The sequence below is a fragment of the Cebus imitator genome, unplaced genomic scaffold (genome assembly GCF_001604975.1).
Source record: "Cebus imitator isolate Cc_AM_T3 unplaced genomic scaffold, Cebus_imitator-1.0 Scaffold281, whole genome shotgun sequence".
Lineage (NCBI taxonomy): Eukaryota > Metazoa > Chordata > Mammalia > Primates > Cebidae > Cebus > Cebus imitator.
The window spans coordinates 2,875,955-2,903,597 of NW_016107596.1; the positions used below are offsets into that span (position 1 = coordinate 2,875,955).

General features: G+C 49.8%; 2 protein-coding genes and 1 non-coding gene across 13 annotated transcripts in view; 1 reads left to right on the forward strand and 2 right to left on the reverse strand.

Annotated features, from left to right (window-relative positions):
* Nucleotides 1-11,761, reverse strand: part of IL17RC (interleukin 17 receptor C) — a 13,162-nt gene extending 1,401 nt beyond the window's left edge. For 2 of the 11 annotated variants that reach the window (XM_017501513.2, XM_017501517.2), the window contains exons 1-16: nucleotides 10,715-11,761; nucleotides 10,408-10,429; nucleotides 9,978-10,130; nucleotides 9,657-9,731; nucleotides 9,457-9,566; nucleotides 7,781-7,892; nucleotides 7,417-7,461; nucleotides 5,306-5,445; nucleotides 5,050-5,109; nucleotides 3,393-3,447; nucleotides 3,127-3,308; nucleotides 2,983-3,033; nucleotides 2,063-2,108; nucleotides 1,815-1,936; nucleotides 1,507-1,566; nucleotides 1,020-1,068 (exon numbers count right to left, since the gene is read on the reverse strand). In XM_017501513.2, the coding sequence (XP_017357002.1) occupies nucleotides 1,020-1,068; nucleotides 1,507-1,566; nucleotides 1,815-1,936; nucleotides 2,063-2,108; nucleotides 2,983-3,033; nucleotides 3,127-3,308; nucleotides 3,393-3,447; nucleotides 5,050-5,109; nucleotides 5,306-5,445; nucleotides 7,417-7,461; nucleotides 7,781-7,892; nucleotides 9,457-9,566; nucleotides 9,657-9,731; nucleotides 9,978-10,130; nucleotides 10,408-10,429; nucleotides 10,715-10,819 (1,387 nt within the window). In that variant the 5' untranslated portion in view covers nucleotides 10,820-11,761. Of the gene's footprint in view, nucleotides 1-1,019; nucleotides 1,069-1,506; nucleotides 1,567-1,814; nucleotides 1,937-2,062; nucleotides 2,112-2,982; nucleotides 3,034-3,126; nucleotides 3,309-3,392; nucleotides 3,448-5,049; nucleotides 5,110-5,305; nucleotides 5,446-7,416; nucleotides 7,462-7,780; nucleotides 7,893-9,456; nucleotides 9,567-9,656; nucleotides 9,732-9,977; nucleotides 10,131-10,407; nucleotides 10,430-10,714 lie in introns of all 11 variants that reach the window. The other 9 variants (XM_017501512.2, XM_017501516.2, XM_017501519.2 and 6 more) reach the window with 7 other exon arrangements.
* Nucleotides 8,906-9,008, forward strand: LOC119467362. Its single transcript, XR_005195907.1, has one exon. It is a non-coding gene; the product is annotated as a U6 spliceosomal RNA (small nuclear RNA).
* On the reverse strand, nucleotides 11,755-26,899 carry IL17RE (interleukin 17 receptor E). Its single transcript, XM_037728858.1, has 17 exons — nucleotides 26,318-26,899; nucleotides 25,445-25,643; nucleotides 25,057-25,072; nucleotides 24,330-24,449; nucleotides 22,154-22,251; nucleotides 21,748-21,907; nucleotides 21,516-21,655; nucleotides 20,026-20,094; nucleotides 19,052-19,118; nucleotides 17,313-17,488; nucleotides 17,174-17,221; nucleotides 17,048-17,093; nucleotides 16,750-16,904; nucleotides 14,116-14,184; nucleotides 13,511-13,562; nucleotides 13,334-13,432; nucleotides 11,755-12,880 (listed from the first exon to the last, which is right to left on the reverse strand). Exons 2-17 carry the CDS (start codon nucleotides 25,574-25,576, stop codon nucleotides 12,324-12,326), a joined length of 2,004 nt encoding a protein of 667 aa, XP_037584786.1. The 5' UTR covers nucleotides 25,577-25,643; nucleotides 26,318-26,899; the 3' UTR covers nucleotides 11,755-12,323.
* Between the last annotated feature and the right edge of the window lie 744 nt (nucleotides 26,900-27,643).

The following is a 27,643-nucleotide window of genomic DNA, read 5'->3' on the forward strand; positions in this document are numbered from 1 at the left end:
ATTTGTGCAAAATCCACAGCACAGTGTCAGAGCCAGTGGATGAATATAGCGCCATTTGTTTAGGGGTCTTTGAATAAGTAACGTCACCCTCTGCCTCAGTTTTCTCCTCTGTAACGTTGTACCTACGTCACAGGGTTGGTGTGAAGACTAAATATATTAATACATATAAAGCACAACACAATGCTGAGCATCTTAAGTGCTAAAATGTCAGCTCATATTCTCTCCTAAGCTAGGGTTGCTGGGTCCTTGATCTTGCTGTCCTGGGTGTCTGCAACAGCCTCCTGCCTGGTGTCCCAGCCCTGTCTTTTTTAGCCTCCAGTTGATTCACCACATGGCAGCCTCAGAAATCTTTTAAAAATAGAAATTTGATCATAGCTCCTGCTTCTCTTAACGTAAGATCCAAATTCCCAACATGGCTCCTGCATCCTTACCTCATGACAGAAACCTGCCACATTGTCCAAGACCCTCTAGCCACATTGGCCATCTTGGAGTTTCTCAAAAAAGTACCCCACAGTTGAGGCAGAGATTGCAGTTAGCCGAGATCGTGCCACTGCACTCCAGTCAGGTGACAAAGGGAGACTGTCTCAAAAAAAAAAAAGTACCCCACAGTCTTCACAAAAATGCATCTCTACTCCCTTCCCCTAGCTCAGTTTTCAGAGTTCTGCTGCAACCTTCCCCCTGAGCCCCTCACCCCTCCCAGGTCAGGTCTGCATTGTATGCATTTACAGCGCTGAACACATGGTGGTGCTTCAGTAGCTCACACTTTAAATGAAGTGACTGGCTCATGTCTTGCTAGTCTGCTAAGGGTTGTGGGCAGAGATTTTATTTATTTATTTATTCGTGCTCCTGGGATCCCTGCAAGCTCTCATCATATTTTTTGAGTGAATGAAGGAATGACCCTCTGGTTTATCTGATCTCAGGGAAGGACAAGGCCATTGCATGTGCTGCACCCAGGAGTGGTCCCTGTCAAGATCCCTGCTCCTGGTACAGAAAGGAAAGGCAGTTCTTACAATACTCACATTTGTCCATGGGGCAGGCCCATAGCGCTCCCAGGTCATCATTCCACAGCTATAAGATACAAACAGAACCAAATCCAGGGCACCAGTTGGGTGTTCTGCATTCACCAAGCTCTGGTGGCCTGATCTCCAAATTCCCATCATCAACTATGCATATCTCCCGCCTATGGTTCCTGCAGCTGCTCTGCCTTTGCTTATGCTGTGCCCACTGCCTAGGCTATGACTTCTTCCATGCCAAACCTGGCTTATAGGAAGAAATTCTTCCCAGAAGCTCTCCCTGGAACCCAAAACTTAGCACCCATAGGTATGGTTATCTGTTTACGGGTGTCTAGCTAATAGTGTGCTCCTTGGAGATAGGAACTATGCTTCTTCTACTCTTAACTCTCCCAGGGCTGAACATAAAATAAACCTAAATAGATAGTAGATGAGTGCTCGTTTTAGGCCTGAGGCCCTTAGGCACTGAGGTAGGGCCCTTCTGCTACCTGCTCACCTGCAGACACTGGCCTGACTGCAGGTCTTGTAGTAAGTACTCTCCAAGGCGAGCTGCCATCTGCCAAGCCAAAGGATGGGGGCACTGTTACCTGGAGGCAGCACCCTTAGGGCAGCACCTACCAGGCTACAGCTGGGTAGAATGGGGTAGAGGCGACTGGGAGACTTTGATGATGCCACTGAATAGGGCCCAGGTTTGAGTCACCCCCATGTTTCCAGAGACAAGCACAGGGTGGATTGAGCAAAAATTTAGGCCAGGTGTGAGATACATCTGTAGAGATCTGTGGAGGAGGGTCACTCAGTCCTTACCGTGGAGGCTCTGCTGGGCAGTGAAGTACAGCCACTGGGTTCCAAGGCACAGAGGGATCTGTTGTTCTGGGGGCCTCTTGTCTCCAACAGTAGCACATCATCATTGAGAGGCCCCAGGGAGTCTGGAAGGGGTGAGGGGCCACTCTGACCAAGACCCAACCTTGCTGGGATTGGCCACTTTCCCACCTCCCATGCCGTGACCACCCCTAGGAAGTGGCCCTGCCTCAGCCACCCCAGGCCCCACTCACCAGCCCACAAGCACTCTTGCAGCTGCAGCTTCTCCCAGCTGTTCACCTGCTGGGAAGAGACCATGGTTAGGGCCACTAAGAAAAGCAAAAGCCAAGGCCAGAAAGACCAGAACAGTGCAGGCAACAGGAGGCCTGTTGGGTTGGGAATCTACACTTGACCTGACCTTAGGCAGATATGGGTTCAAGCCTGGGTGATTAGGAGTCACTTCATCTTTCTCTGTGCTAAAGGGTCTTGTGACCCTAAAGCTCTTTTCATGTCTTATAAAGCATAGTTCCTCTCTCATCTAACCTTCTCAAAGAGATTTCCTTCTCACCTGACCACCGTGCTAAAAATTGCAACCCCAATCCTCCCTTATCCCTTTTCCATAGTATTTGTATGCAATTTTAAGATATTATATAATTTATTTACAATGTCTACTGGCTGCCTTTCTCCATTACAAGATAAGTTCTATGACAGTAGGGACATTAGGATCTATCACAAGTGCCTAAAACAGTTACTCGTGCTGCTCAAAAAATCTTGAATGAGTGAATATTCTTATAATCACCCTTTGAAATTGTAGAGCAACCCATTCTACATAAATGGAAATAGCATACTGATAGCAATAATAAAAGTGGCTAAATTTATTGAGCATTTAGTCTGTACCAGTTCCTAAGGGGAAGCACTTCTCTTATTTCATCATCACAACCACTCGATGAGGCAGTTACTGTATTATCATCTGCATTAAACAGATGAGGAGACTGAAGTTTAGAGAGGTGAAGTGACTTGCCCAGGGTTCCACACACTGCTAAAGTAAACAGTGGAACTCCCAAAGGGGAAGCTGGCAACCACTATGCTTTAACAGCCCAAGAACAAAGACACCTTTGGCTGGGGGTCTGCCCACGTCCAGCCCCCAGCCTAATGCTGTGCACCCCTTTCTGACCTGAACACAGAGGTTAGGGTGGCCTTCTAGCAATGGGAACTCGAGAACCTTCTGTGGAAAGAGAGAAATGGGTGAGATCACAAAAGGGAGACCCCAGTTCCCCGCTCTCCCTTCACCATGGGACCCACCCTCTGCTTCGCTTACGTTCACAGTGATATTCTCCCAGGAAAGCGGCGGGACCAGTGGCTGGCAAGGGTCCCCACCTGGAGCCTGCCAACACAGTGCCGCTTCAGCGGGCAGTGGGCACAGTGCCTCCAGTCGCCAGCTCTGCAGAGTCAGCAGTCGCAGCCGGGCGGCACGCCAGAGGTTCCGATGTGCACGTGGGTCTGCAAGGAAAGGGCGCAGTCACTGCACACCAGGCACCCATCGATCACACAGCCCCAACCCCAGCCCCAGGCCAGTCAGCTCACCCTCCCTGAAGGGGCAGATGTTAGTCCTAAAGGAGTCAAGTTCCAGAGGCCACACCTGGAAAGGAAACGGGTGTCTGCTCAGGTCAGTTCCACCTAGCCACCTCTCCATGGGCACGTGCCCGGCCCTCTGCTAGACACTGGGGACACAGTCATTCAGCGGATATTTTGCAAGCACTTACCAGGTCTTCTTGCCTTTTACAAAACCTGGAGATGTTCACATCCTTTCTTCCAGCAAACATAATGGCAGACACTGGCAATGTCTTAATTCAACAAACTTTTAACGAGTGCCTACCATGTGTCTTACCAGTATGACAGGCACAAGGGACCTTGGATAATTTTTTTTTTTTTTTTTTTGAGAGGGAGTCTTGCTCTGTTGCCCAGGCTGGAGTGCAGTGGCCTGATCTCAGCTCATCACAACCTCTACCTCCTGAGTTCAAGCAATTCTCCTGCCTCAGCCTCCTGAGTAGCTGGGACTACAGGCCCGAGCCACCATGCTGGGCTGATTTTTATATTTTTAGTAGAAACAGGGTTTCACTATCTTGGCCAGGCTGGTCTCGAACTCCTGATCTCGTGATCTGCCCCCCTTGGCCTCCCAAAGTGCTGGGATTACAGGCATGAACCACCATGCCCAGTGGATAATTAATTTGAATTCATTCCACAATCACTTTGTGAGCACCTACTATGTGCCGGGGAATGTGCTAGATTCTAAGGACACATTCATTCATTCTTTCAACAGACCTTTAAGAGACGTTTTTATTATGTGCATAGCTCTGTGCTAAGCACTAGAGATAATATATTAATTTATTCATCAAACCTTTAATTAGAAACACCTACTGTGTGGCAGCCATTGTGTTTGGCAACGAGGACATTTAAATCACAGCAAACATCTCATGAGCATCTGCTGTGTCCTATGGCTGTGCTAGGCAGTAAGATTCATTCATTCACCATTCAACAGTGAGGACCCTCATACTGTTACCTTGTTTAAAAACAAAGCAAAACAAAACAATGAGTAGGCAGTATATGCCAGGCACTGTGCAAGGCTCTTGCAAAGTTATTACATTTGAATTAGATATACTTTGCTTGCCTTTAAGGAAATCACAAACTCACACTTGTAGTAAGGATAAAATATGTATGTAAATTAGTAAATCACTCATTTCATAATATTTATTGAGCATCTGTTGTATACAAGAAGATGCCCAAATAAGAAAGGAGGTGATTGAGCTGGGTGTGGTGGCCCATCTCCACAAAACATTAAAAAATGAAAACAGGGCTGGGCACGGTAGCTCGCACCTGTAATCCCAGCACTTGGGAGGCCAAGGTGGGAGGATCTGTTCTGTTTATAGCACATGCTCTGCCCCACAGGGGAACACAAAGACAGAACTGGAGGAGTAGGGAAAAGCCTCAAGGAGAAGATGACATTTGAATGGGGCCTGAAGTTTAAATAGGAGTTATGTGGAAGATCAGGGAGAGGATTCTGGGAATGTAACAGACAGAAGGCATAGGACAGCAAGGGTCAAGGGAGGACCAGCCACCCCAAGGAGCCACAGTCTCCACCTCAATGAAGGGTTTGAAGAATGGTGAGACCAGGAAGGCAGGGGTCACCCCCATCATCATCTTCCCATTCCTCTTCTATCACCCAGCTGGACTCTGCTCCTACCTGAATACAGAGGCAGGGAACCAGGTCTGTGTGGTTCAAGGTAATGATCTGTGGTCCAGTCTGTGGAACAAGCAAAAGGAAGGAAGTTGGAGAAGATGAGGAAGAGGAGGAGGCCAAGGTCAAGGAAACCAGGAAGGCAGAAGTTCCCCCACCAGCGTTCCCTTGCTTGGTATGAGTCCTCTTTGATAAGGCAGTGCGTCCGTTGCATGGGCATCAGCCTATAGTGGGAATGGACTTGGGAAGGGGGTGGCCTCACCAGGTTTTTTTGCCACCAGGGTTTTGGGGGACCCTGGACCTGCTTCCAGTACAGGAAGAGGCTGAAGTGCTGCTCCTCGGAGACATTCAGGACCAGGCGCGCATTGTCACCATCTGCAGACACGTTGAGCCAGGGCAGGGCTGGTGGAAGAGGCAAATACAGCACAGCTTAGACTTCCTCACCTCTTCTGCATACCCAACTGATCCTTTGGAGTTTCCTTCAAACTGTTTAGACTGGAAGGCTCTTGGAGGGCAGAGCCTGTGTCCTCATCTCAAACCAGACTTTGCCCCTAGTAGCTGCCCAGAGCCAAGCCAGAAGGAGGCCCCAGTATGTGGTCTGAGGACAGCTCTTCTCCCTGCTTCTACCTCTGCAGTCAGAAAGATCTTGTAACCTCTTTAAAACAAGTCCTTTTCTTCTGGTCAGAACTGTGACCTCTCTGACCTCACCTTTTGCCACTTGTGTCCTTTTTCTTTTCTTTTCTTTTCTTTTTTTTTTTTTTTGAGAGAGCATCTGGCTCTGTTGCCCAGGCTGGAGTGCAATGACATGATCTCAGCTCACTGCAACCTCCACCACCTAGGTTCAAGCAATTCTCTTGCCTCAGCCACCCGAGTACCTGGGATTACAGGTGTGCCCAGCTAACTTTTGTATTTTTATTAGAGATGGGGTTTTGCCATGTTGGCCAGGCTGGTCTCGAACTCCTGACCTCAAGCGATCCTCCTACCTCAGTCTCCCAAAGTGCTGGGATTGCGGGCATGAGCCACCACGCACAGCGTATGGCATTTGTGTCCTTAACTTGCTGCAGAGTTATTAAGGACCTCCATACTATTTCTTAAATACCCCTGACACACTTCCACCCCAGGCCCTTTGCACTGGCTATTCTCTCTGCATGGAATCCTCTTCCCTCAGATACATGGCACCTCTTTAAGGTCTCTGCTCACCAGAATGAGGCCATCCTTGACTTCTGCAACTCCCAACCTACCTCTCCCCCTTCCGCAAACTTTCTCCTTATCTCTAATCACTGTCTAACTTACTGCATTATTCACATTTCCATGTGTTTGTCGTGTCCTTCCTCACCCCCACCCTCACCCTGACACCCAGCTCCATGAGGGTGGGATTTTTGTTATCTTGATTTATTGATTACTTAATATTTCCAGTGTCCAGGGATTTGCCTGGTACACAGAAATTACACAATAAATATCTGTTGAATAAATGAATCAATGTCTACTGAAAGAAGGAAGAAATGAAATGTATGATATATATCTGTATTTTTAAAACTGTGGTGTTGAGTAGTCTCTAATGAGTTGCCAAAAAGGCAGACTAAGTTTAATTTTAAGAAGCCAAAAAGAAAATGAAGTGGAAAAAATTTAATAGTTCAGAAAACACCACAGTATTTATATATTGATCTGGGTGCAAGTTATGCAAGTATATACATATATAAAAATGAATTGAACTGGACATGAAAATTAGTACACTTTACATACTTTTATGTATGTATGTTATGTTATACACAATAAAAAAGAAAATGCAAAACCCAAACAAAATCCAAATAGCACATGGGAAAAAGGTCAGACCCTAAATTTCTTAGCTTTTATTTCAAGTTTTTTATTTGTTTTGTTTGTTTTTGCTTTTGTTTTTTTTGTGACAGAGTTTTGCTCTGTCACCCAGGCTGGAGCGCAGTGTAGCAATCTCAGCTCATTGCAGCCTCTATCTCCCAGGCTCAAGCAATTCTCCTGCCTCAGCCTCCCGAGTAGCTGGGACCACAGATGCACACTACCACTGCCCAATTAATTTTTGTATTTTTGGTAGAGATGGGGTTTTGCCACGTTGCCCAGGCTGGTCTTGAACTTTTGAGCTCAACGATCCTCCCACCTCAGCCTCCCAAAGTGTTGGGATTACAGATAGAAGCCACTGAGCCTGACCCAAGATTCATCTATTTCCAGTGCTTAGCACAGAGTAGCAGCTACTGCAATTAATGTGATATCAATGAATGAATGATTGTGTTCTGTGAGCTTCTGAGATGTGGCAGCCCATATCTGAAATGGACTCCAAGGTTCCCTCACACTCCAGACCCTGCCCCTCCCTCCTCCCAGCCCACTTGCCCTATCCCCTACCCCAGCAGCTCCGGATGCTGTTCCGGACTTCGAGCCCCCTGCAGTCTGGGGAGAGATCACAGAAGAGCCTCCGGTGGGGCTGGGGGCCAAGGAAAGACGAAGGGCAATCTGGCTCCCAGAGGGGAATTAGGAAGGGCTCCCCATCCCCTAGATACCACCCACATCTGTCTGATGCTCAGAACGCCTTCCCTAGGGGCTGGAAAGCCACATCACCCAGGGAGAGAAAGCCTGAGGGACTGACTCTGGCAAGGATATGAGTTCAGACCCCTGCCTGAGTGTGGATGGAGCTAGAAGAGGGTGAAAGCAGCAAGGGAGTAGCCAGAGGGGACAGAGGCTAGGGGGCCAGGACTTGGGGTCCACTTACCAGGCAGCTGCTGTGTGAGGTTGAGTTTCTTCTCGTACCTGGGCTGAGTATAGGACCAGATTTGCACCTCACTCCCTAGGGCAGCCTCGAAGCAGTCATATACTACAGAGCCCTGTGAGGAGACGGTGGGGAAGGCTGGTGGTGCAGGGCTCAGAATCCAGGCCAAGGGCTGTGGATCATCTGCAGGGACCACTCTGCTCACTGTCCTTCTTTCCCAACCAATGACTGTATTTATACTGTATAGGCTGGAATCTACCATTCACCTTTCCTTCAAGGGGCCTCAATTCTAAAGCACATGTCCTCAGTAAGAGGGTTGCCAGGGTGGGAAAAGGTCCTAGCCATTTAAATCCCTGCCCCAACCCTGCTGTGCTAATCACCTGGCCAAAGCCAAGGAGATGAGACACCCCAATGCAACGTGGCACACCCCTCCCCACAGAAGTGGTTCTCACACTTGACCCAGTGCCTCAGTGGTCCTCACAACTGCTTGTGACATGGGCCAAGCAGATGTTCTCCCAGTCTACAATTCTCTAGATAAAAAGATATCAGCTGGGAGCTGGAGGTTGGAGGGGACGCCAAAGGGTTTGAATGATTTGACCCCGTTGGAAATAGATCTTCCAAGTACATGTAGCCTCCTGAGGCAGGGAGAAGCCCCAACACCCTGCATCATGGTACTTGCACCATGGTATGTACACCATGGTATATATGGCAGGACTGTTCTTTTGGTCCAAGAGTACAGGGAAGTGCATCCAGCCCACAGACCTCCTCTCTCCAAACCTCACTTTCTCTATCTGGGAAATGAGGATCATAATAATGCCTAGTTCAAGTAGTTTTGAGGATTACAAAGTAATTACATTTATTGAAACCCTTCAGTGCCAGGCATTACAGCCGGTGTTTTACAGGCCTCAACTTATTTAATTCTCACAACACCCATGTGAGGTGGGACTATTTTTTTAATGTGGCCCTCCCCAAAAATTTAAGAGATATTTCACAAGGAAGTTACACTAACAGCCAATAAGCATATGAAAAAAGTGCTCAACTTCATCAGTCATTGGGAGGTACAAATTAAAGCCACAATGATAAAACAGCACATATGCAGTAAAATTGTTACAATTATAACACCTATGCTTGTTTTGGCACCACATATACTACAACTGGAACAATACAGAAAAGATTAGCACAGCCCCTGCCTGAGGATGACATGCAAATTCATGAAGGGTCCCATATATATATAATTCAAATATATTTAATTTAAAAATAAAATAAAATTGCATCACTGAGTGTTGGCAAAGATGGGAAGAAACTGCAACTCCCATCCACTGCTCGGGAGAGGGTGAAATAGTAGCAGTACCCTGGAAAACTGCTTGGTGTTTTCTCACAGTCAAGCATATGAAGTAGGACTATTCTTATCCCCATTTTACAGACATAAAAATTGAGGCATATCAGGCTGAAGGGGCTTGCCCACAGCACTGATCAGAATCAAAAGAATAGTCCTACCTCACATGGCTGTTTTGAAAAAGATAACTAAATAAGTTGATACCTATAAAATACTGGCTGTAAGGCCTGGTACTGAGGGGGTTCAATAAATTTAATTCTTTTGTAATCCTCAAAGAGATAATGCATGTGAAAGTGTTTTATAGATTTTAGGTTTAGAAGGTGGTTATTATTATTTTGCATACCACAGACTGACCAAACTGCACAAGGGCAGCAGGCACTTGCACCTCCAGCAGGACGCAGCGGGCAGTAGGGTAGGCCTGGAAGGAGAGCACGACTTGGGCCTGGAGCGAGGCTGTGGGCAACAGGGCAGGGATCAGTCAGGCCTAGGAGCAGCAGGCCAGGCCTTGGCACGGAGCAGTTGGGCCAGCCAAGTTCTCCTCACCATTCCTAGGCTTCTCAAGCCCTGGGTCAGCTGCTCCTCCAAACTTTTTCTCATCTTCATGCTCTTCCCAGTGACCTAGAAGGACGCAAGAGCAAAACCCCAGGTGAGACCCCCTGCTCTGGACTGGCTTTGGCACTGGCTTCCTTCTAGAAAGCCCAGTGCTGGGAAGCAGGGGCTGGGGAGACCACTTTGGCCTGGGGATCCTTCTCCCCGTGTCCTCCAGGAGGATGCCCAGCACTGCCCGAGAGATCCCCTGGCCCTCATGCCCACCCCAGACATGCTCACATGTGCACGTGCACTGTCACAGGATGACTTGCTCACCATGCACAGCCAAGTGGACAGCGACACGCACACAGAGGTCACAGTCGGTCTCCTTGCCGCACCTCAGCACCAGCTCTGTCTGCAGGTGTGTAGGCACCAGCACAGGGCCCAGAGCAGGCACGATGTCCCCAGGCAGGCAGAGTATGTCATTGTCTGTATGTGGAGGGGTGGATGGGAGCTGAAGCTGTTCTGAGCCCAGAATTTGGTGGCACCTAACATACCCAGAAAGCCAAGGAACTTGGCTCTCCTGGGCTGAGGTGGGCCTGGGACAACTCAGCTGAAGCTGTTCCGAGCCCAGAAACTTGGTGGCACCTGACATAACCAGGAGAGCCAAGGAACTTGGCTCTCCTGGGCTGTTGCCATGGGCCTGAGACAGCTCTACTCCTTTCAGCCAGCCTTGGAAAATCTTTTTAAAAGTAGGGATACTTACCCCAGAGGTGGCAGGAGAGGCCCTGGGAAGGAGGAAAGGAGAGTCAGAGTTTGTGCCCCCACATCTAGGCACTGTTCTCTGCCTGAGACCTCCACTTTTTCTGGAATTCTGTTTTCCCAGACCCTCCCAGAAGAAGACAGACCCAGGTCTTGCCCCTTCCCCATTCTTCTCTTCTCCCATCAGCACCAGACAGACCAGACAGGGCAGTTCTGGCAGTGGCAGCAGTGACAGGAGCCAGGCTAGGACTTTGCTGAGCCAAAAACTGAATTCTGGGCCTTCCCCCATCTCCTTAGGGTTCCAGACTCACCGGTGAGCAGTGAGTAGCGTCCTGAGGCCCCACAAGCCTCTCCAGAGGAAGGACCATGGGGCTTCGGCCCAGTGCCAAGGACAGCAAAAACCAGGGTACAGGCATCTTCCAGGTTCCAGGCGGCACACGGGCCTGAGGTCCTGTGCTGCCCCCCCAAGGGGGGCAGACACCTGACCCCTGACCCCAGTCAGCCCGTGTCTGTGTGTGGCAGGGGCTGGAATCCTTCCCCAGCCTCCAAAGGAGGCAGTGGGGGCCGAGCTGGAGAGTTTGTGCACTCCCTCTCCTGGGAGTCGACTCTCGTCCTACTTCCAGCCTGGAGTGCTTTCGTTTTGGCTCCCGTCAGGCAACCGGCTGTTCCCGCCCCTCTCTGTCCCTCCCACCAACACCAAGCATGGGAGCCAGCAGCCTTGGACTAGGGTGGTGCCCACACCTCCTCCTTTTTTGGCTCTCCTCCCCCTCTGCTGACACCTGGGTGGGAGGGGCCCCTGAAGAAGGCAGTGAATGCATCATGGCTGAGTAAGGGAGCTCTTACTCACCCCAGGAGCCCTAAGGAGGACACAGTCCTGGGGTCCTGGGCCCACTAGATATCCCCTTACTAGGCATCCTCGGTCCCCTCACACACTCCTTGGGCCTCAGTGACCCTTTGTGGGACAGAAGCTCTAAAAGCACAGCCAAAAGGGCACCAGAAAGTGGGCTTTTCACCACTGCCTGGCCTAGGCTCAAATGTGGTATGGGGCTAGAAGGAAGCCAGGACCCAGGGCCTGGCACACAGGGGTCCCATCTGTGCTGTTGCTGTGGGCCAGTTGTGTGACAATGGACATACCACCTGGCAAAGCCTCTGTTTTCCTCTCTCCTTTTGGAAGAATCACTGGAGGGATCAAGGAGATTGCCCCATTCTCCTTTGCTTTTGGAGGCATTGCTTGAAAGAATGTGATAAATGCCATGCAGTGTGGATACTGAGGATTTGCACCCACAAACTGACACATACAGGCAGGCTCCTGTGGATCCCAGCCCCAATAGAGAGGCACATTGTGTTTTCCAGTTTGTCATGTTTATCTTTATTCATCTTTTCGGATCTTAGTCCCCCACCAGCACCCACCCACCCCATCACCAGTTCCCATTGTCTTGACCACCCAGAGCCAAAAGCCTCTTTTCCTAGGTCCGGAGTCCTTGCTCCCTCTGGGCAGAGCCTCAGTGTGGGAAAAGGATTCTCTGGCCCCCAAGGAGGTTTTTTCTCACCGCCCCCCCCCCCCCCCCCCCCCCGCCTTCAGAACTGACATGGCTCCTGCCTCCCCTACCCCGGGTCCAACCTCTCCAGCCTGGACTGGAGCATAAGCACACTGCTCTTTCTGGAGTTCTGGAGAGGAAGTGGGAAGCCTGCCCTCCCCTATCAGAACAGGGATTAAAGGAGCTTTCTGTCAAGGGAAAGTATGAGGAGGAAGAGGGACATGCGTGGGGACTGGGCTGGGACTTCCGGCCTGGGAGGCAGGGAATAAGGCTTTAAGGCCAGTCGTCCCTGGGGTACCCAAGGATTCCAGGGTCGAAGGTTCATTCAGGGGTTCCCGTTACGTTGTGGCCGTAGACACCCGGGACTGCGGTGGAGCTCTGCTCAACCTAGGTCTGCGAGTTGGGCGACCTCTCGTTCGAGCTGGCTGCACAGCTCTAGGCGGCTCCGCCAGCGCTGCCGCGCTCCGAGGAGTCCCCAGCTGGTGGATTCCGCGGAAGGCTGCGCGTCCAGCGCCCGCAGAAGGCGCGGCAGGTCGCGCAGCAGGCGGTAGCGCGGTAGAGCGCGCAGCGGCTTGGGGATGTCACCCTTGGCGCAGAGGCGACTGAAGTAAGCGAGCAGCAGCAGCGGGCGTGGGGCAGCGTGGAGCAGGGCGAGCAAGGGCGCGGTGCCGGGGTTGGGGTAGCTGGCGGGGCGGAGGGCGGCGCTGCTCCACAGCAATAGCACCGTGCCCTGCTCCCGCGCCACGCGCTCCCGCGCCGCCCAGAGCCACGGCAGCGAGCCCACGCGCGCCACGTGCCTCCCCTCCCACAGGTCCACGATCACGTTGCGCCCGCCGCCCAGCGCTGCCCGCAGCAGTTCAGCCAGCGCTCCCACCAGGCGCCGCTGAGCCTCAGAGTCCGCCGCGTGCAGGAGCAGCACTGGCCGTGTTGGGCCCTGGCCTGGTGGCGGGGAGCAACAGATGAAGGGGTGTGAGCTGAGGGACAGCTCAGCCTTCTCCTCCCCAGTCTCTCAGGCTACCGTAGGGTACTCGCCTCTCGCCTTCACCCCTTATTTGTTCTGGGGGTTGGTACACAAAGCAGCCCTAGACTATAGGGTACCCCTGGGCTAATTAGATAAAAACGTCCCTTCCAAAGAGAGGGCCAGGGCTCCAGGCTGGATAAGTACAGCACAGGCTGGATTTCTGCCCCACTAGCCTTTTGTCCAAAGACTCCGTACAGTGACAATCGGCTCACTGGGCCCTTTGCCCTACCTTAACCATTCCTGCCCACTTGGGTACCAGAGGCTCCCTGCTTGGGTAACAGCGACTGGGTGCAGTGCAGAAAGCTCAGACAGGGGAGGGTGAGGGAACAGCTAGCCTCGGAGCTCGGCAGGTCTGACTTCGGTGAGCTTACCTGACTGTGGGCGCCGGCAGGTGAGGGCCAGAACAACACCCAGTAGGGCGAGGAGCGCCAGCAGTGCCAGGATCAAGAGCCCCAGGTGTCTGTTAGAGACTGAGTCAAGTAGGGTGAGGCCCACCCAGTTCCTCAGTGCCCAACCTCCCTCTTATCTCCCTCTCCCCAAGAACTTACCATCCGGACACAAGAGGTGCTTCCAGGCAAACTGTACATCTGATCGCCACACCTAAGGGCACAGAGCCCCACACCCCTGTGAGTCAGGCAACTTCTCCTCCCAGAGGAGCTGAGTGAAGCATGGAGCTGGGGGAGAGGGGAGTTGCACTGGCTACGGAATTCTTCTGGGGTAGGTTTGTGTCTGCTCCAGCTCCTGGCCTGGCACAGAACAGGTCAAGGGTGGCAAACTCAAGTGTGACAGGGGCCAAACTCGAAAAGTAAACTCAAAGTTGACCAAGGCTGCTGTGAGGACCTGGAGAGCACAGGCCCTGACTGAAATAATCAGATGGCACTGAGCTCCAGGCATTGTCACCGTGCCAGAATGTGGACACACAGCACCAGGCTTTTGGATTTTTCAACAGAAGCCAGAAATCCAGCTTTTTTTATATATGCGTAATAGTGGTAATATTAGTAATAGTCAGGGTAAATAGTGGTAAGCAATTTCGATTTTAAACACTGTGGCGGTCAAACCAAACATTTTTGCAGAATGGATTTTCCATGGGTGGGTGCCACCAGGGGAGTAGAAGCCAGGGCTCTGTATGTAGAGTGAGGGTAGGTTTTCTTACCAGGACACAGCGCCCTGGCCTCAGGAAGGGAATGATGAGGTCTAGTGTCACTGGGCTTGAGCCCTGGGCCTGTAGAAACAAAGAGCAGAAAGGCTGTCCCCAGGGAGGCAGATCTGGCCCTGTCCGGCCTAAGTCTTTCCCCCTGCTGTTCTTCCCTACCACACCCCAACCCCACCATCCTACGACACTTAGGCCAAGTGCCACCTCTGACAAAAAGGCTTCCCCAGCCACTCTGGCTCCCACTGATCTTTCCCAGAGCTCAGCTCCTGCTGCAGTCAAGCACTTGTCAACAGAAAGACTCTGAGTGTGTCCTCTGTGCCAAGCCCTGAGGAAAAAAGGCAGGTATAGACGTTGTCTCTGTCCTCTAGTGGCTCACAAACCAGGGAGGCTAATTTATCTGCTGCCTCACTTTACTCTCCTGCACAGCTGAAGAGGTATCACAAGGTATCATTGAAAAGAATGTTAAGTTTTGCTGGGCACAGTGGCTCATGCCTGTAATCCCAGCACTTTGGGAGGCTGAGGCAGGCGGATCACCTGAGGTCGGGAGTTCAAGACCAGCCTGACCAGCATGGAGAAACCCTGTCTCTACTAAAAATACAAAATTAGCCAGGTGTGATGGCGTATGCCTATAATCCCAGCTACTTGGGAGGCTGAGGCAGGAGAATCACTTGAGCCTGGGAGGCAGAGGTTGCAGTGAGTCAAGATCACACCATTGCACTCCAGCCTAGGCAACAAGAGTGAAATTCTGTCTCAAAAAAAAAAAAAAAGAATAAGTTTTAGGGTTCAGGAGACCTGGGTTCAGGCTTAGCTATTGCCTTTGTAGTCCCTAGCTATGTGGTCTTTGCAGGGAGCCAGGTTACCTCTCTTTCCTAAGCTTCACTTTCCTCATTTTAATTTATTTATTTTTGAGACAGAGTTTTGCTCAGTAGCTAAGGCTGGAGTGCAGTGGTGCAATCTCAGCTCACTGCAACTTCCATCTCCCCAGTTCAAGCTATTCTCCTGCCTCAGCCTTCTGAATAGCTGCAATTACTGGTGCATGCCACCATGCCACCATGTTAATTTTTGTACTTTTTAGTAGAATGGGGTTATGCCATGTTGGCCAGGCTGGTCTCAAACTCCTGACCTCAGGTGATCTGCCTACCTCAGCCTCCCAAAATGCTGGAATTACAGGTGTGAACCACTGCGCCTGAGTACTTTCCTCATTTTTATATGGGGGATAGTAATCTTTATTTTACTGGGTTATTGAAAGCATCAGATGGGTATAGGCACATGAATGTCTTTTTAAATAAACACAATGTATTTTTTTTATTGGTAACAGCTATTATTAATCTGTGAGCTCCTTAACTGCTATATACTTGTATCTCCAAGAGCCTGCTACAGGGTGGGCACAATGCATCCTGAATTGGATAGAATTTTAATTACAAACTTTTTTTTTTCTTTTTTTTTTTTTTAAGAGTCAGAGTCTCATGCTGTCACTCAGGCTGGAGTACAGGGGGATGATCATAGCTCAGTGCAGCCTCAAACTCCTGGCCTCACACAGTTCTCCCGCCTCAGCTGGGACTACAGGAGTGAGACACTGCACCTGGTCATCTTAAGCATGACTTAGTCTTACATATTGTGTTGCTATCACCTGACTGCTTGGGAGCGCTCATACAATGTAAAACAAATGAATAAGTTGCAAGTGAGCATTTAAGAAAGAACTGGAAAGAGCTAGTCATGCTTAGTCAGCTTGGTGCTGTGGTATTGAGGGTGTATTTCACTGTGGTTTTTATATTAGACACTTGGAATAGATAGTCTGATAAACTGCGCCTAGTCCACGAAACAGGTGAAATCTGACAATAGTTTACAGGATTGTGCAAAGAGCCTGTCAGCTGCTTGGGCTCTGCCTCCTGGGATGGAGAACATCTGCACAGGTGCCTCATGGAGGCAGAAGAGTAGTGGTAGTGGACATCTGGGTTCAAGGGAAGGCATCAATATAAAATGTTGTTTGGGTAGGCTACAGTAGTGGTCCCTGACATTTTTGGCACCAGGGATTGGTTTCATGGAAGAAAATTTTTATACAGGTTGAAGGGATTGGGATCAGGGGTGGCGGGGGATGGTTTCAGGATGAAACCACCTCAGATCATCAGGCATTAGATTCTCTTAAGTAGCTTGCAACCTAGATCCCTTGCATGTGCAGTTCACAGTAGGGTTTGTGCTCCTATGAGAATCGGATGCAGCCACTGATCTGACAGGATGCGGAGCTCAGGCAGTAATGCCGGCTCACCCTCCACTCACCTCCTGCTGTGTAGCCCAGTTTCTCACAAGCCACAGACAGGTACTGGTCTGCGGCTCAGGGATTGGGGACCCCTGGGTTAGAGAACACCTGAATGTGGGAGGGCCAGTCCCTTGCCTCTGTTATTCCTGTAAATTCAGAAACTGAAAGGATTAGAAACTGTTCCCTTGAGGACCCCCCTTGCTGACTAACTGTCAGCAAGTCAGCTGAACGAAGGCTGATCATGTAAATAAAGTAACCAGATGGTAGGAGTCAGGGATTTGTTTGTTTCTACCTTTCCAGGGTCTATCTCAATGAGGTGATAAGGAAATTGGGAGCTGTGCTCTGAGCAATAGGACCTAGTAAGGGCGAGGCCATACCTGGCTGACAGTGTACACAGGGGGCACCAAAGTATCCTGCCCCAAGTCTTCATGGCTCCAGACAGCACTGAAGGTGGCATGTGTTCTTGAGGAGAAGTGAAGGATCAGCTGCTGGGCTTGGGTATCCATGCTCACATTCCAGGATGTGAGAGACCCTGTTTGGGGCGGAGTGGGGAAGGTTGATAGGAGCTGGGCTTCAGGTGATGAATTCAAGACTGGGCTAGGGTTTAGCTTGGTCACAGTTGGGTAAGGATGAAATGGGGCAGGAGCTCCTGGCAGAGGTCCCTTGTAGGCTCACCAGTCTGGTGGGGGCATTCGACATGGCTGCTGTTTCCAAAAGAGAACTGAGAAATACAGGAAGCACAGGTTAGCAAGTCCAGGCAGTACCTAGTACCCCCACATCTTTTCTCAGCCATGGTTATACCTTGAAGCAGAGCTGGGGGTGCAGGTCCACCTTCTCCAAAACATACCACTGCAGGAGGAGAGGAGAATTTGTCAGGGAGAAAATCCCTGGCCCCAGCCCTGCCCGCCCTAGTCCTGTGGGGGGTGAGGGGCATCCTCACCCCCTCTGACTCTTGAGCCGTGGCATTCGGGAGGTCTTTGCAAACAGTATGCCAGTCGTGCCTCTGGCAGAGGGCAGCTTCCAGCTTCAGTGGGCAGCGGAGTGTCAGGGCCATGACCATCTGAGTGTGCTGGCTGTGGTCAGTGAAATGCACTGACTTCCAGAAGTCTGAGCCATCTAGGAAGGTGTCAGGGTCAGTGGGTGAGGGTCAGCCCTGCTTCAGCCCCACCCTGCCACCCACATCCTGGGGTCAGCAGGAGATGATGTTTGCAAAAGTAACCAGCACTATTCCTGGCCTGAACAGGTATTCAAGCAATGAGCACCCCTTTCATTAACTTTCTTTTTCTTTTCTTTTTTTGAGACAGAGTCTCATTCTGTCACCCGGGCTGGAGTGCAGTGGTCCGATCTAGGCTCACAGCAACCTCTGCCTCCCAGGTTCAAGCAATTCTTATGCCTTAGTATCTGGGATTACAGGCATGTTCCACCAAGCCCAGCTAATTTTTGTAATTTTAGAGAAGGGGTTTCACCATGTTGGCCAGGCTGGTTTTGAACTCCTGACCTCGTGACCCACCTGCCTCAGCCTCCCAAAGTGCTGGGATTACAGGTGTGAGCCACCATGCCCAGCCCCCTTTCATTATCTTTCTGTTTTTGTTTTGTTTTGTTTTTTTTGTTTTTGAGACAGATTCTCACTCTGTTGCCCAGGCTGGAGTGCAGTTGCCTAATCTCAGCTCACTGCAACCTCCGCCTCCTGAGCTCAAGCGATTCTCCTGTCTCGGCCCCCCAAGTAGCTGGGACTACAGGCATGCACTACCACACCTAGCTAATTTTTTGCTATTTTTAGTAGAGATGGGATTTCACCATGTTGGCCAGGGTGGTCTCAAACTCCTGACCTAAGATGATCTGCCCGCCTCAGCCTCCCAAAGTGCTGGGATTACAGGTGTGAGCCACTGAGCCCAGCCTCATTATCTTTCTATCCAGCTGTCTCTCTCCTCTTCTTCCCAGGCCTACATTCTGGCCAGTTCCTTGTTTCTCCCCAAACTCGAAATCTGATTAGGATTCTCTCAGAACCAGGAATGCCTTCCCCTCCTATCTCTCTGTTTCCAAATCCTGCTCTTTTTCTGACCCCAGCTCAGGTGCCACTTACTTCCCCTAAGAGGCCTTCTCTGCTTACGATGGCCCTTTTTAGGCTTCTCCCTTTCCTGAGTTATTGTCCTACAGCCTAATCCTTATTTATAACCCTGCCCTGTAAGTTTTGTAAGCTGCTTTGTGCGGTCACTTGTGTCTGAGTGTCCTGCCTCTCCTCGAGAAAAACAACTTGAACACAGCACTTCAGACATCAATGGCCACTTTCACATGTAATATTTAACTCAAGCTTCACAAACACTTTGAAGGCAGAGCAGGTATTAAGATTTTAGATGAGGAAAGTGAGGCTCAGAGAACAACTGACAGAACTGGGATGGGAACTGGGTCTTCTGGCCCATCCTCTTAGGACACCAGAATCTCCTAGGCCTCATATTTCTAAACTTCTTACAGTGCTGCAGTGCTCAGCACTCTCTGATCTATTGGCAAGCTGACTGGTAGACTTGGCAGCCCTCTTCTCCCACTGACTCCAGGGAAAGTACCTGCATACCTTCTGGGGCTTCCACCAACACAGGTGTGAAGGGTGTTTATGTGTGTGTGTGTAGGAGACAGAGACAGAGGGTGTGTACATGCACAAGGGTGCATGTCAGCCACACTCACAGGCTTCTGGCCAGCTCTGGAAGGGACATCTTTTGCGCCTCACAGTGTCCTCTTGCAGGTAGGATGCCTAGGGGAACAGGGGAGCAGGTGGGAAGGGTCAGAGGAAAGGCTTTTCTAATCTTGCTTAGACATAAAACTCATTCTGGCTTTACCTTATTGTGAAACAAGCTGCTGGAGCAGGCTAGGTACTGAACAGGGTGGGCAATGTGGGGTGGGGACAAGGGTGGGGAGGAACTGCAGAACATAGGAGAGAGATCAGCAAGTGAGGGGCTGACTCCTCTTCCTCCTAAAGAGAACTATCCCCAGAAAGAGGGAAATTCTGAAGTCACATTTCTCAGCTTTGGCCTTCTCTGACCTCCACTCTCAGCCATCACCGAGGTACCCAGTGCTCTGTGTCGGCTCCTGACTCTGGAATACCCAAATGCCCACCTGCTGTCCACCCTGGCAATTGCTCATGGCTCTAGGTCTCTGCCAGCACCCTCCCTTAGGTCTCCCAGGTGACAATCTCCCTTGCCTTTTCTGTCTAGTCCAAAGAAAACGTTCTGCTATGTTCCTTAGACTTGTAAAGAGAGAAGGAGGACTGCCACAGAGGCTTAGAGGGGACAAGACTTTTGGGGACATATAGAACCTTGCAGTGGCCATGCACACATTCCTTCCTTAGCTCCTCAGAACACACAGCGATGACAGCTGTCTATTCTGGCTCTGTGGGCTGAGGCCAGGTCTGGGGAGGGAAAGCTGGGTTTGGATGGGGCTGAGGTTGGAATCACCCTAAGAAGGTCCAATGTTCAGCAGGATCCTTCCACCTCTGACCCAGTGTGTGGCTCACAGCCAAGCTAGCGCCAGTCTTCCTAAGCATGCCAGTTAACACCCAGTCCTTTAAAACCTGACTTACTAGAGATATGCTTGACCAACTGTACTACCTTGGGGGCCTAGGAGCAGAGCCATGGACAGCCCACACCTTTTCCTTTGCTCACCTCTATGCACAGACAGGGCAGAAGGAATTCATAAGACAGTTCTACAGTGTGGCCCCCAGACACGATTTTCTGTGGATGAAGCACCAAAGGAAGACAAAAGATGCCTGAGAAAGAGCATAGCACATAGATAGGGCAGGAGGGAGCTGGGATCTTGGTCAAAACACACTGGATTTTCCCTCTTATATGAGACACTCATACTAAGAAATCTCCTCTCAAAGATTCTCTGCTTAGTAATCTAACCATTAGCTCTAGGTGCTCTAGGTGGAGCTGGGGGGAAGGAGACTGGAATACATTCCTTTATTGAGGCCCTACTATATGCCAAGGAGTGTGGTGGGTGCTAGAAGCATTAAATCAATTAACTCCTTGCTAGCATCACAGTGACCTTATGAAGTATCCTCACTGTTATAAAAATGTAGAGAGCTGAGGGCTCAGGGTTACAGCAGCAGTCCTTGCAAATGGTACCAACTGTATACAATGGCATTCATGACAAAGGGAGGTTGAGGTGGGATGTTAGGGCCCAGATTGGGAGAATGGGGAACATCTCATTCTATGAGAGACAGGAACAAAGGGAAGGAGATGGAAGGGTACCAAGACAGATGTGACCATTTTGTTATGTTCTCTGGGGGTAACAGCCTCTTTGGGGAACTCAAAAGCCTTTTCAAAAAAAATTTTTTTTTTTTTTTTTTGAGATGGAGTCTTGCTCTGTCATCAGGCTGGAGTGCAGTAGCGCCATCCTGGTTCACTGCAACCTCTGCGTTGTGGGTTCAAACGATTCTCCTGCCTCAGCCTCCCAAGTGGCTGAGACTATAGGTGTGCACCACCATGCCCAGCTAATTTTTGTATTTTTAGTAGAGGTGGGGTTTCACTGTGTTGACCAGGATGGTCTCAATCTCTTGACCTTGTGATCTACCCACCTCAGCCTCCCAAAGTGCTGGGATTACAGGCATGAGCCACCGTGCTTGGCCTTAAATTTTTAATTACATTTCCTTTTTCTTACTTGTCACTAACTTGAAGCTCAAGAAAAGGCTTCTTAATACCCGAGTCACACTGAGGAGCCTCTCACTGGGGATAAATACCATACTAATTTCTCTGCTCATTTATGGTCATTCATGGCTGCTCTAGGTCTCTGCCTCCCTTTCCTTTTGTTACAGGTGACAAGGCCCTCTGCCTTTTCTGTCTAGTCCAAGGAAGTCTTTCTTTTAATTTTTTTTTTAATGTAGCAGCAGGATTTCACTATGTTGCCAAGCTGGTCTTGTACTCCTGGCTTCAAGCAATCCTCCTGCCTTGGCCTCCCAAAGTGCTGGGACCACAGGTGTAAGCCACCATGCCAGGTCCAAAGAAGTCTTAATGATAGAGCCTTTAGCTTGTAAGGAGGTCTTGGACAGTTTACCTTCCCTTTCTGGGCCTCAATTTCCCCATTTGTACAATGGGTGGCCTCTCTTGCTAGCACTGTGTGATCAGGCTTTTTATAGGGGGATGACATGCCATACCTGGACATCATAGGGACTGCTCAGCTCTTCACACTGCAGTGCCCACTGGTGACAAAGACGCACACTGACCTCAGGGCCTGAAGGTATAGTCACCCGAATAGCCCGGGCCTCATACAGCAAATCAAAGGAGAACTCGGGCCCTGGGGAGAAGAAGGACTCAGTGGCCTTATCTCTTGACCTTAGCATCAGTACCACTCGGCTGAACCCATCTCCTGTTCCACCCTGTTCCCACCTCTGTGCCTTTGTGAGTCCAATCTAGGAAGACTTTTCCATGCCTCTGGATCTGAAGGTTGGGTCCTTTTAGAGCGAAATCCCTTGTGGGAGATATCTGGGGAGGGGATGGAAATGTGATGGCTCTTCTCAGACAGGCGACGACTAAGAAGCAGCTTCCTCTAAAGGCAGAGAACAAGGTTGGTCTCAGGCCAGGAATTGGGAAACCTGGTTTCTGTTTCTGCCTCTGGAACCCAAGGTACCGCAGGCAAGTTGCTTAAACTCTTTTGGCCACAGTTTCCCTAGCTGTGTAATAGACAGAATACTTTATCTCTATACTCTCTCACATGGCTGGAGAACTGAATGAGAAGCCAGAAAGCAAAGGTCTGTGGGGCATTGGGTAGGGCTGGAACTGACAAGGAGAGTACCTGAACAGGTGCTGGGATCTTGTGTTTCCTACAGAACTTGAATGTGGAAGGCTTTTTGGATTTCTGCACCAGGAGGCCGAAGAAGCCCCGCTGAAGACCTGTGTGGGGGGCAGAGAGACATATTTACTATTAAGCCCCCATTACCCCTGCCCTACCTGGAGATGTGGCCCAGTGTTAGATAGTAAGTCATTTTAAATCAAGGAGGATAAGGGTATCAAGTTCCTTAGTCTTGAAAATTATGACGCTATCAAGAAAGGATTAATTTCTTAAGTATAGAAAAAACGATATATACAAAGATATTCATTTTAGCATTTTTTTCTCTTTCTTTCTTTCTTTCTTTCTTTCTTTCTTTCTTTCTTTCTTTCTTTCTTTTTGAGACAGAGTTTTGTTCTGTCACACAGGCTGGAGTGCAGTGGCACAATCATTGCTCACTGCAGTCTTGAACTCTTGGGCTTAAGCAATCCTCTCACCTCAGCCTCCTAAGTAGCTGGGACTACAGGCATGTGCCAGCACACCCAGCTAGTTAAATTTGTTGTTGTTGTTGAGACAGGGTCTAACTATGTTGTCCAGGGTGGTTTCAAACTCCTGGGCTCAAGTGATCCTCCCATCTTGGCCTCCCTAAGTAGCTGGGAGTACAGGCAAGCATCACCATGCATGGCTAATTTTTAAAAAGCAGTTTTTTCATAGAGATAGGGTGTCACTATGTTGCCCAGGCTGGTTTTGAACTCCTGGACTCAAGTAATATCCCTGCCTTGACCTCCCAAAAGCATTGGAATTACAGGTGTGAGCTACCACGCCTGGCCTGTGGCATTATTTCTTTCTCTCTTTTTTTTTTTTTTTTAAACAGAGTCTCGCTCTGTTGCCCAGGCTGGAGTGCAATGGTGCGATCTCGGCTCATTTCAACCTCCACCTCCCAGGTTCAAGGAATTCCCCTGCCTCAGCCTCCCAAGTAGTTGGGATTATAGGCATGCGCCACCATGCCTGGCTAATTTTTGTATTTTTAGTAGAGATGGGGTTTCACCATGTTAGCCAGCCTGATCTCAAATTCCTACTCCTGACCTCAGGTGATCTGCCCACCTTGGCCTCTCAAAGTGCTGGTATTACCAGGCATGAGCCACAGTGCCCAGCCCTATAGCATTACTTCTAACAGCAAACAATGAGAAAAATTAGAAACTGCCCATTCTTTTGTTTTTTGGGTTTTTTTTTGACACAGGGTCTCACTCTGTCATCCAGGCTGGAGTGCAGTGGCACTATCTTGGCTTACTGCAACCTCTGCCTCCTGGGTTCAGGTAATCCTCCCACCTCAGCCTCCCAAGTAGCTGGGTCTACAGGTGTGCACTGCCACATCCAGCTAATTTTTGTATTTTTCTGTAGAGATAGGGTTTTGCAATGTTGGCCAGACTGGTCTCAAACTCCTGGACTCAAGCGATCTACCCACCTTGGCCTCCCTGGGTGCTGGGATTACAGCCGTGAACCACCACACCCAGCCCAGAAACTGCCAATTCTTTTTTTTCTTTTTTTTTTTTTTGAGACAGAGTTTCACTCTTGTTGCCCAGGCTGGAGTGCAATCAGATAATCTCGGCTCACTGCAACCTCTGCCTCCAGGGTTCAAGCGATTCTCCTGCCTCAGCCTCCCAAGCATCTGGGATTATAGGTGCCTGCCACCACGCCCTGATAATTTTTTTGTATTTTTAAGTAGAGATGGGGTTTCATCACATTGGCTAGGCTGGTCTTGAACCAGGTGATCTGCCTGCCTTAGCCTCCCAAAGTGCTGGGATTACAGGCGTGAGCCACTGTTCCTGGCCCAGAAACTGCCAATTCTTAAGAATGCAAGGGCATTTAGTATGTACCAGGCACTGAGCTGAGCAATTAAAATATAGAGTTGAATAAGAAAGAAGATCCTGCTTTACAAATAGAAGGTAATAACAGTAAATTCATAACTTTTAATTCCAAGAATCTCAGCTGAAAAAAATTAATATCTTCACAAAATTGTACGACTGCACTTGTGAATATCCGTCATAGCATGCTATTTTAGGATGATCCAAGTCCCTTTTGAGGTTAAAACAAGAAAAATATCTGTTCTAGTAAGTCCCACTTGCCTCAGCCTAGGTGGCCCCTCAGAATGTCCCCAATTCATCTCTTCACTGAGAACGGTCCAAGGGGCTGTTTCTCATACCTGAGTGACCTGACAGTAGATGCTGGCACAAACAGCGGGAACAGTGCCAGACTCGTGCACACCAACGCTTTGTGGAGAAGCAGGCCCACCAGGTGTGGCAAGGGATATGGGCAGAACTTCCTGGGAAAGATGGAAAGGAAAGCAAATGATAGGGTCTAAGAAGGTTCCTCCTACCTCAGACAAGCTGGATTTGAGGCCAAGCTCTGTTACTTACATCCTGGAAGTGTGACTTTGGGGGTTACAGGACCTGTCTAAGGGTCAAATTCCTCATTCATAAAGCAGGTCTGTTATAAAAATCAAAATAGTGCATGGGAAAATGTCTTGTGAAGTAGAACATACCATAAAACAGAATTATTGTTGTATTACTGATAGAAGTGAGGGACCAGGGGAGGAAGCAACATTTACAGAGTTGCCTGGAGATTTACCCATGTCTCTCATCTAATCCTCCCTACAGATCAGAAGCAACACTACATTTCAGTGTACAATCATTTCTACTATGCCCCTCAGAAACTGAAGTTCAGTGGAGGGGGTAGGTGCACAGTCTGAGGCCACATGGGAGTCTGGCAGAACAGCAATGAGAATCCAGGCTTGTCATGATTCCAAACTTTTTTCTTGATATTGTGCTACTTCCTAGGTTGGGAACCAAAAATTAGAACGGAGGGCTTGCTGGGCATCTGGAAAAACAGTGGGCATGGGGAGGAGCAATGGGGCAGGAAATGCGACTCACCAGTGAAACTGTCATCCTGAGGCAAAGGGCCCAGCAAGGAAAAGAAAGGAAAGAGCTTTTATTAGGAGGGACTCCCAAAAGAAGCATTCCTGGGTTCTTTGCCTCAAATCAGCGAATTCTAAGCCCCATAGCTAATAGCCCATACCCTCTAGCTCTTTTCTTCCCAGCTCCACCCCGTCCAGGCCTTCAGCACAAAGGACCTTGGCTACCCCTTTGGGACTATGTAGAGGATACACCAAAGCTGTCACCAGAGCACAGGGACTGGGGAGGTAGCACAGGGACTGGGGAGGTAACACAGGGACTAGGGAGGTAGCACAGGGCAGGCAGGGGAGCAGAGAGCTTTATGGCTGTGCCAGGCAGGTGTCCCTACCTGGCAGCAGCACCTTACCATGTGTGAGGCCAGAGGACCCCGGGTGTTCCAGCGGGGCAGGTGGGGACAGCCAATCCCAGCAGAGTCAGAGAGGTCAATGAATATCAGGAGGAGAGGCAGGAGCAGGGCTGCTGGTCTGGAGCGCCCCATGGGCTTCTATGCAGTTAAGGCTCCTGGAACATGGCTGCATGGCCTGAAGGTAGGTGGCAGGGCCTTGCTGTGCAGCAGCAAAGAACACAAAACCAGCAGGAGCCCTTGCCTGAGCCTGCCCTAGCCCCGCCCTGACCCCGCCCTGCCGGAAAGCTCCTCCTCGATCCTAACCACCCAGCCAGGCCACATTCCTTCTCCTCCAAGTGGAAGGACTGAAGGAAGCTGGTGCCCCCCAAAACCCTACTGCCCCCACCTGAAAGACAAGGGGCTCCTGCTGTGGCTGAGAAGTAACAGGAAAGGAGCTAGCATCAAGTTGGGGAGCTCACCCATTTCTTAGCCCCTCCTACTCCTGAAACACACTGCAGATTTGACCCACCCATCAGCACACTCCTAAACTTGTCTCCCACGGACATGAGCTTAACCCCTTTACTTAGAGAATTAACAGATCTCTGGGTGCTAGAGATACAGAGGTGTCTGAGGCATCATTTAGAGAGGGGAGAAAAAAAAGCACTCTAGGATGCATGTGAACCCCATACGTATCTTGCTTCCCACCTGGTTAACTCTCAGGACTATAACCAAGCTCTCTCTACCCATGAGCCAGGTCCAGCTCTTCTAGGCAAAGGGCTCCACGCCAAAGGGGCCTCTAGCTTCAAGGACCTACTAGTCACTACAGCCTGATCAGGAAGCCCCAGAACTCATAGCTGAACCCTGGAGCAGAGGGAGTGGGCCCCATGCACTGACCTGGTTTCCTGTGGTTTCCGGTGCTGGAGAAAGGCTGACGAGGCTCCATCTTTGTGGGAACCCTCCCCATCATCCCACAGCTTCCTCCCCCTCATGGAGCATTTGAACTGCTTCAGCCCGCACCTTGGTAACACACACACTGGAAAAAAAGTTTGGGGCACATCTAGCAGGTCAAGGCATCTTGAGATTGTTATTGTCCCCCTGTAACTCAATCTAGACCACCTTTCAGTAGCCTAACCCCAGCCTGCTTTTGGCCAATTCTATGCCAGTCTTTAGGTTCATTGACTGAAGGCTGCATCCTACCCATTATCCTAAATATACCCTCTAGCTTTTGAGTTCATGAAAGGATAAAAACTCTTATTCTTTATGTTTCTCCAAGCCTAGCGTGGATATCATGAAGTATGTGCTGTGTAATTGAATAAATATCATGATACATTTCAGCTATGTAGTTTATCTGTTTCACACTTCACAGAGCACTTTCATATTTAATCCTTCTAACCCTACCTTGTGAGACAGGTGATAATTATTGTTTTCATTTCATAAAAAGAGAGATAAGGAAGCAGATTGATAATGACTTTGTCAAGGTCAAAGTCTATATCCCAGGGAGCTCCACTTTTGCTAGGCCCTCGCAACTCAATTCTTTTTTTTTGAGATGGGAGTCTCACTCTGCCACCCAGGGTAGAGTGCACTGGCACAATCTCGGGTCAGTCCAATCTCTGCCTTCCAAGTTCAAACAATTCTCCCACCTCAGCCTCCTGAGTAGCTGGAATTACAGCTGTGTGCCACCACACCAGGCTAATTTTGGTATTTTCAGTAGAGACGGGTTTCACCATGTTGGCCAGGCTGGTCCCGAACTCCCGACCTAAGGTGATCCAAGCCTGCCTTGGCTTCCCAAAGTGCTGGGATTACAGGCATGAACCACAGCGCCAGGCCTTTTTTCTTTTGAGATAGTATCACTTTGTCACCCAGGATGGTGCAATCTTGGCTCACTGCAACTTCCGCCTCCCAGGTTCAAGTGATTCTTGCGCCTCAGCCTTCTGAGTAGCTGGGATTATAGTTGTGCACCACTATGCCTGGCTAGTTTTTTGTATTTTTAGTAGAGACAGGGTTTTGCCATGTTGGGCAGGCTGGTCTTGAACTCTTGGCCTCAAGTAATCCACCTGCCTCAACCTTTCAAATTGCTAGGATTACAGGCATGGGCCACTGTGCTTAGTCCTAATTCTCTATCATCCTATGGTCCCCCCTCCCATGGCCTTATCCTCATTTGCTCTGGGAACAGTCTGTCTGACATAGACCCTAACACAGTATTGCCTTTTAGCTTTGAAG